This window comes from Felis catus, chromosome E1, assembly GCF_018350175.1.
Source record: "Felis catus isolate Fca126 chromosome E1, F.catus_Fca126_mat1.0, whole genome shotgun sequence".
Classification (NCBI taxonomy): Eukaryota; Metazoa; Chordata; class Mammalia; order Carnivora; family Felidae; genus Felis; species Felis catus.
Genome location: NC_058381.1, coordinates 35555745 through 35563202, shown reverse-complemented (window position 1 = coordinate 35563202; position 7458 = coordinate 35555745). Strand labels below are relative to the sequence as shown.

Below are 7458 nucleotides of genomic sequence, written 5' to 3'. Positions count from 1 at the left end.
ACATGAAGCAGCTTGGATATGTGTGGACAGTTATCACTCAGAGGGTGGCCACACTTGTGTAAATGCTTATATGCGTGGGTTTTCTGCATTCTTGAGTGTGCACACAGGCAATTTGACCTGTGCGAAGTCAAAGAGGTAAGGATCGTGCTTTTTTCCAGGGATATCGCTCTTTATCTTTGGGCACGTAGATGTGTTTCACATCACAGCCTATACTCTGTATTTGCAGATCCGTTAGTGGACCTCTCTGTTCACGGAGATCACGAACATCAGTGTAGACACCTGTGTGTTTGCATATATGTTGTAATTGAATGGACCAGCCTATGTGTAGTTGCCTACCTGTGGCCATAGATACTCGTATACGTGGACACCTGCCCGTCAAGTTCTTGGGCGGCCAAGTTTAGAGGCAGGTCCTGCACAGACTGGAAAATGCGGCCACCAGGACAGGCCTGCCGCGTTTCCTACGCTCTCAGAGGAACCATCAAAGTGGACGCTCCTCCTCCTCGCGGATTTTGTCCCGGTTCGTGCAAGACTTCAGCCTCACGCGGCGCCAGGAAAGGCGGGGCGCCGCGCGGGCGAAGCCAGGACGGCGGATCCCTCCAGCGGCCTCGGGGGCCCGCTGGAGCTGCGCTGTCGCAAGCGCACCGGGGCCCCTGCCGGAAGCGGAAGCCAGGACGGGGGTGGGGGCGCGGTGAGGCGCAGTCGCGGCGGTCGCGGCGTGTCAGGCCAAGGGCGCCCCGCGGGGGCGTGTGCGCCGCGCGCGTGCGGGGCAGGCTGGCCGCGGGGCGGTACCTCCCCGGACCCGGCGTCTGTTTACCAACAAACTGCCGGGGCTCAGCAGCGACGCATTCCGACGTGCTGAATAAGCGGCCGGCGCGGGCGGTCTGGTCTCGATTCCCCCGCGGGTTGGTGGCGGCGGCATCAGAACCGCGGTGCAGATCCCCAGGAGCTGGAGAGCGCGACGGAGGGTCCCCTGAGCCCCCGCAGCCGAAGCGCCTCGGCTACTGCGCTGCTCCCTTCGCCCTGGGCCATCCCGGCCCCGCCAGCTCCCTCGCGTTTCTTCCATTGAGACCGAGGTTCCCAGACTGCCCCAGTCGCCCTGCCACCCCGGTATCCCTCTTGGAGAAGACCCCGAGGCAGCTGGGCCTGGAGCGTGTGCACCGCCCCTCGGACCTCTCGGTTCTGAATTTCCCTACCGCGGGCTGCCCCGGGGGGCGGGCCCCGGCCCCAGCCTCCGTGAGGTCACTGCGTGCGGTAGCCAATCCGCGGCGTCTAAGTGGGCGGTGCCACCGTCGGGTCCCGGGAACCGAACCCAAGAGCGAGACGAGGGGGGCCCCCATGGATTTAGGGGGGAGGGGAAAAGCCATGGGGGGCACCCCTTCGGAACCCCTTTCCCAGGCGCGCGCTCTCCGCTGGAAAAGGCACAGAGAGACACTTTCCCCGGGATCTTAAGTGTGCGGGAGGCTGGCTGGGGGGCTCATCCGGTCCCAACGCCCGAGGTTCGGAAAAGAGAGAGTTGGCGGAGGGAGCGGACTACGTGCCGGGCCATGGCCTAGGCCCTTCGGCCCCGGCCCCGGCCCCGGCCGCGATGACCTCTTTGCCCTGCTCCCTCCCTGGCCGGGACGCCTCCAAAGCCATATTCCCGGACATCGCCCCTGTCCCATCGGTAGTGGCTGCCTACCCGCTTGGCCTGTCCCCCGCAACCGCAGTCGCCGCCGATTTGCCCTACTCTGGGCCGTATGGCCACCTCCTGCCCTACTCCTACACTGCGCCGGCGACTCCGGGAGACTCCTACCTGCCCTGCCAGCAACCAGCGGCGCCTTCTCAGCAGGACCCGAAGGCAGGTAAGTCCGGGCGCCGCAGCTCTTCCCACCTCTGGGGTCCTGATCCTTTGCGTCCCTAAACTTCGCCCTCGCCTGGTTGGGCGCAGCTAGCGGGATTCAGACCTTACTCAGATTCCAGGGGATCTGGGGGTGGGGGGAGGGCGAAGGGATGGGGCGGGAGACAGGGGGGAGGGGCGGGGGCGAGTTGATCTAGGTCTCCTTTCAAGACCGACCTGGTTTCGATTTGCAGTTGTGTGAAGCCGGGCGGCAGGGCTCCCTACCCACCCCCTGGAGCAGCGGGGTGGTGTGCACCTACGTGTAACGGAAAACTGAAACAATCCAGATGTGGGTGTGGGTGCCTAGCCCCTGCCCCAGGATTCTTTCCGTCGTGTACTCCTTCCCTTCCCCAAGTCGCCTCTCCGGGTTTGTCTTGTCTCCGAAAGCAGTGCTCCAGCCCAAGCCAGACAATTGGAAGTGCGGTCCCAGTTGGAGGACAGTGGAAGTGGGGGCTTATTTGGGGGCCCCTCCCCGTCTCCCTTGGCTGGTGCTTGAATATGCCTGATGGAGGCTGGGAGCTGGCCTTCCAGCTAGGAAGAATCTGGGGCTAGGACCCCACCACCTATTGTTCTAAGAATGTAGCCACAGGTGGGTCAGGCCGCCTCTAGCTATAGATCCTGATGCAGATCCTTCCTGGTGAAGGATCCACCCCTTGCCCTTGTGGGGGACAGGTTAGGGCCCACTGCCTGCTGTCTGGAGCAACTTTGAGTCCCTGAGAAAGTGCTCACTGCAAGGCCTCAAAGAAGCCAAGGAGCTAGCCAGCCTGTCTTCCTGGTCCTGGGCCCGCTATTGGGCAGAACCCGTGCAACTGTATATGCTGATCCGTACTAGCTCCAAATTAGACCTCAGGTCCCCTGCCCTCCCTGCCCCCCCACCTAACTGTCTTTAGCACAGTCTCCTCCAAGGATGCACATCTACTGGGTGCCTTTGCTTGTGCCAGCCCAGGACCAGGACATCTCTCTCCCTTTCCCTGTTACTCCAACACATGAGCTCATAAACCATCAGAGCCGGAAGTGACCCTAAAGATTTGGGAGCTCAACCTCCTGGATTACAGATGGGCAAGCTGAGGCCCTGGGACCGGGTGTGGATGCCTCTTTTCCAGGCACTTAGTCCTTGCAGATTGGTGTTCACTGCATGAGGCCAGAAAAGAGGATTTTAGAGAATTTCCTCAGAGCCCCCAAAGTAAAGTGCCTTCTGTGCACGGACGCCAGCTGCCTCTCCCAGGCTGCTGTGTCTGTCCTCCTTAAAGGAGGAGCAGTTGGGAGGAGGTTTGTTTGTTTGTTTGTTTGTTTGTTTTATACAAATGACCTAGGTTCTATAAATGAATCCCTTGGACTTCCCTTTAGTATATGCTCATATGGGACATTTGTGTCTATGTGTGTGTGGCCGGGTGGGAACGAGATCGCCTCGTCCTTCAGAGGATTGTTTACAGGGTTAGTATTGTCATCCCTGTCCTCCACACACCTTGTCTTCCCTCTACTTGGTCTAAGGGCCAGAGAGTGGAGAGTTCCTTTTCTTTACAGAATTTCCCCGGATCCAACGAAAACCATACACGTGCTTAGACTAGACGGTAGCGTTTTTCCTCCCGAAAACTGGTGGGTTTGCCCATTCTAGACCGAATGATTGGAGGTGTGAGAGAGGACTTGAGCCCTCCTTTTTGCCCCACCGTGTGTCCACCCGCGCTGCAGGGGAAGGTTTGGCTCCAAGGGAGCTCTGGGAGCCGGCGGGTGCGGCGGCGGTGCCTCCAGGGAGGCCTTTGGGCTCCATAATCGCGACCAGGGCAGATCCAGTCGTGACTTGCCACAACTGGTGTGGAGAAGGGCAGCTGTCGGGGGAAGGCATTTGGAGGGGCGTCCTCTGGGAGAGCTGGGGCACCGAGGGCTGGGGGAGTCCAGCAGCAGCGGGGGCTGCCTCCTAGGCGCTGCGTCACCACCCGAGCCTCGTGGTTCACGCAGCCGCAGCCGGAGAGGCGCGGGTGGTCGGTCGCTGGGCGGCCAGCCTGGGGCTTCGAGCGGTAGGGTCAAAGCAGGGGAGGCCGGACAGGCGCGGGCGGGGAGCGGAAACCCAACGGTTTTTCTGGGAATTGGCAGGGGCGGGGGTCGGGGTGGGGGTGGATCTGAGAAGCCCGCAACGCCCGGGGCCCTGAGTGAGGGATGCGGGGGAGGTGGAGGCACCTGGTCATCGCGGCCGGCCCAGGGCGGGGAACCACACGTCGGGGGGAGCACGACCAGAGGAAGGAGGGGCGGGGTGAGGGTGCGGGACTCAAGCCGACATTAGCTGCGTCTGGGCACCGGGGCCAAGTTCTCTCTCGGCTGAAGTGGCCCGGCAGCCCCGAGTGGAAAGCTGCAAACGTTGCCCTGAGCCCGGGAGCATTTTGGTCATTTGGGCCTCCCAGCCCTATCACCCGAATGGAATGATCCCAGGGTGCCCCCGCAGATTGGCGCAGGTTGGGCTGCTCAGACGTGAAGAGGAGGACCCCTCGCCCCGCACCTCCCGTACTCTAGGGCCGCTGTTCCCCCGCCAAGATTCCTAGAGTGGCTGGGCCTGGAGGCAGGAGGCGACCAGATCTCACGGGGCAGCACGGCAGCGAGATCCTGCAGCGGCCCGAAGGGCCTGCGCTGGCCGGCGCTGCGTGCTTTGCGAACCTGGGCCACCTTCCCCGTGAGCGGTGAACCCCTCTGTGAGTGTAGCGGGGAGCGGGAGGGGGCTGTCCCACTCCCACAGGGCTTCTACAGCCCCTGAGCCGCCTCCCCTAGCCAGCCGGCCACGGGGGGAGGAGAGGGCTGGCCAGTTTCCCTGCAGGGTGCACCTCGGGTTGAGGTTTGCGCCTCGCAATAGGGGATGGCAAACCCTGAGGGCACTTTCCACTCTCGGATGCTGGTGGGGGGGCGGGGGGCGGGTGCTCATCCTGGCTTCAAGGCCCAATTGGCCGGGCCCCTCCGACCCCCACCCTCCCCACCCCCGGCAGCGGGGAGGCTGCCACGCAAACACTGGCTCGGGCCTCTGAGCATTGTTCTGGAGTTCCCTCGGCCTGGAATGCCCTGCCCCGGTCAGGCCTCAGCCCAGCCCCCGACCGAGCCTTTTAGCCCCACCCTACCCCGAGCTGGCGCCACCGCACCCGCCTGAACTCTGACCTCCCGGCCCTGGCGCCACCTGTACCCTCGCTCCGTCCCTTGGCGCTGACTTCCTAGGGTCACAGGACCCATGAGTGGGAGCTCCCTGAGGGCAAGAACCGCGTCCTAGCGCGCGGTGGGCGTGGCGCCTGAAGGGGGCGGGGAGCGGAAGGTAGAGGAGGGCGGAGCCGGGTACCCGCGCCCTTTGCTTAGCTGAGGCCTACATGCAAACGAGATGCAAATGAGCTCAGGAAGCCGCGCGTCCGACCCTCTCAACGCCCCACGCACACCGTCTTGTGCCGCCCCCCAGATTCGGAGAAGCCGCCGCTGTCCCCGGAGCCCTCGGAGCAGCGCCCGCAGGCCCCGCCCAAGAAGCTCCGCAAACCGAGGACCATCTACTCGAGCCTGCAGCTGCAGCACTTGAACCAGCGTTTCCAGCACACGCAGTACCTGGCGCTGCCCGAAAGGGCCCAGCTGGCCGCGCAGCTCGGCCTCACCCAGACCCAGGTGAGGCCGGCCCCATCCTTCCTGCAGCTAGCCTTCCCCTGATGTGGTCTCTGGGAACTCACCCCTTCCGGGGTGGGGGGAGGGTTGAAAGGCTGAGGAGCCCCCTAGCCTCGTTGTCACAGTTCTCCGGGCACGTTCCCAAGGGGCCTGCGCGCCACTGCTGGGTCCCTTTCCCTGGATCTCACCCCTCCACCCGCATTCTTCTCCTCACCTTCCATCCTTTCCCCTCTTCTCCCCAAAGGTAAAGATCTGGTTTCAGAACAAACGCTCCAAATACAAGAAGCTCCTGAAGCAGAACTCTGGAGGACAGGAAGGGGACTTCCCTGGGAGAGCCCCCTCCTTGTCTCCCTGCTCCCCACCCCTCCCATCCCTCTGGGATCTACCCAAGGCAGGGGCCCTGCCCACCGGTGGCGGAGGCTACAGCAACAGCTTTGGGGCCTGGTATCAGCATCACTCCCCAGATGTCCTGGCCCCACCTCAGATGATGTGAGTCCCAGGAAGGGTGGGTCGGCCCCTCGTCCTCCACAAAGCCTAGGACCCAGCCCACCTGCACCCCTTCTGGTCCTGGAGGAAACCAGCTCCAGATGGGTTTTCTCAAGAGGAAAAGGCGCTAGAGAAGAAAAAGGATGTCTCCCTGTAACCCAAACAGCCTAATCAAGGACTTTGGTCTTCACCACTGCCCCCCACCACTACCATAGACTGGACACCTCCCCTCCAGCTGATCGGAGGCTCTGGAGGGAGAGTCACTGGCTGAAGTGCAGACTCCTCACAGGACCGCTAGTCTTCCCATCCCTTCCTTGGACTGCAGCCTACCGCCAGCCTGGAGGCAACACCAACAAGAAACACTTGAGTATTTTTTCCTCTTTGTGCGCCTTGCGCCTTGCCCAACCCTGTTCCGAGCAGAAGCGGAAGTGAAGCGGGCATCCGGTGTCTTCAAGTCGACCACCACCGAGTCCCTCCCACCCTCCACCGATTTTTCCTGGAGGTCAGCGCGTTACCCCCATGACTGATAGATAGACTGCCTCACCCCCCTGGGACGAGGAAGCGATGCTGAAAATGTGGCTTGTGGACCTATGGGTAATTGAAGCTGTTCTTCTAAGAAAGAAAGAAAGAAAAAAAGCCTTCTTTTTCCTGTGTCTATTCAGTTTTAGTAGATACTGGATCCGATTATCCTTTTAATTCAACGGGTATTTATTAAGAGCCTATCGCCGCCTTTCCCACCCTTAATACCCATCATCCCCACACTCACATCCTCTTGGAAACCCAGTAGGGCGACACTTTGGGGAGAATGGGGGACAAGCAGACTCTCTGGATGAGTGTAAGGAGAGACACCCCCAAACAGGGAGTGTGGGCTGGTAGTTCAGCCCCTCACTGCTGTCTCTGTCCGAGGGAACCGCTCCTATTTATAACCGATCTAGTATCCTCCACATCATGAGCTTTCAGAGATTAAATCTGTATAAAAACCCGGGCCCTGGCTGTGAAGTGTGTTTGTTTCCTGACTTCCGGGGGTGGGGGTTGCTTGCTCATCTCTCTCTTGCCTCCTGTCTGACTCTTCCAGCCCTGACCTAGAGGATGGGATACTAGTTTTGCCTCTACCCCTAACTAGCTCTGTGCTTGTAGCTCTGGAACGTTCTGATGACCATTTTCATTCGCTCCAGTGTGAAACTGGAAGATGCTAATACTGGGAATGACCCAAGTCGGAGTGGTCCTCACTCGCAAATTCTCCCCTGGCCCGGTTCTGGAGGGAGCCGGGGGCACTTCGCAGTCCCCTGTTGCCCCATCTTCAGCCCCTGCTCCCTGCTCTTGGGGACAGGACACGCCCACTGAGCCAGTCCAGTCCTCCCAGGGTGCTCCTTGGGGCGGAAAGGCCCCAGCCCACCTAGGGGGAGGGAGAGGAGAAGAAAATCCCAGAAGGAACTGGACTTCTCCATCCAACAAACATTGGTGAAGCCTCTGCTCTG

The 7458-nt window shown here is 61.4% G+C and overlaps 1 protein-coding gene across 1 annotated transcript; it reads left to right on the top strand.

The window, feature by feature from the left end:
- Positions 1–819: 819 nt before the first annotated feature.
- DLX4 (distal-less homeobox 4) lies at positions 820–6965 on the top strand. The gene is made up of 3 exons (XM_019817715.3): positions 820–1841; positions 5301–5497; positions 5739–6965. The coding sequence occupies exons 1-3, from the start codon at positions 1586–1588 to the stop codon at positions 5985–5987; spliced, it is 702 nt and encodes a 233-aa protein (XP_019673274.1). The 5' UTR covers positions 820–1585; the 3' UTR covers positions 5988–6965.
- The last annotated feature ends 493 nt before the right edge of the window (positions 6966–7458 follow it).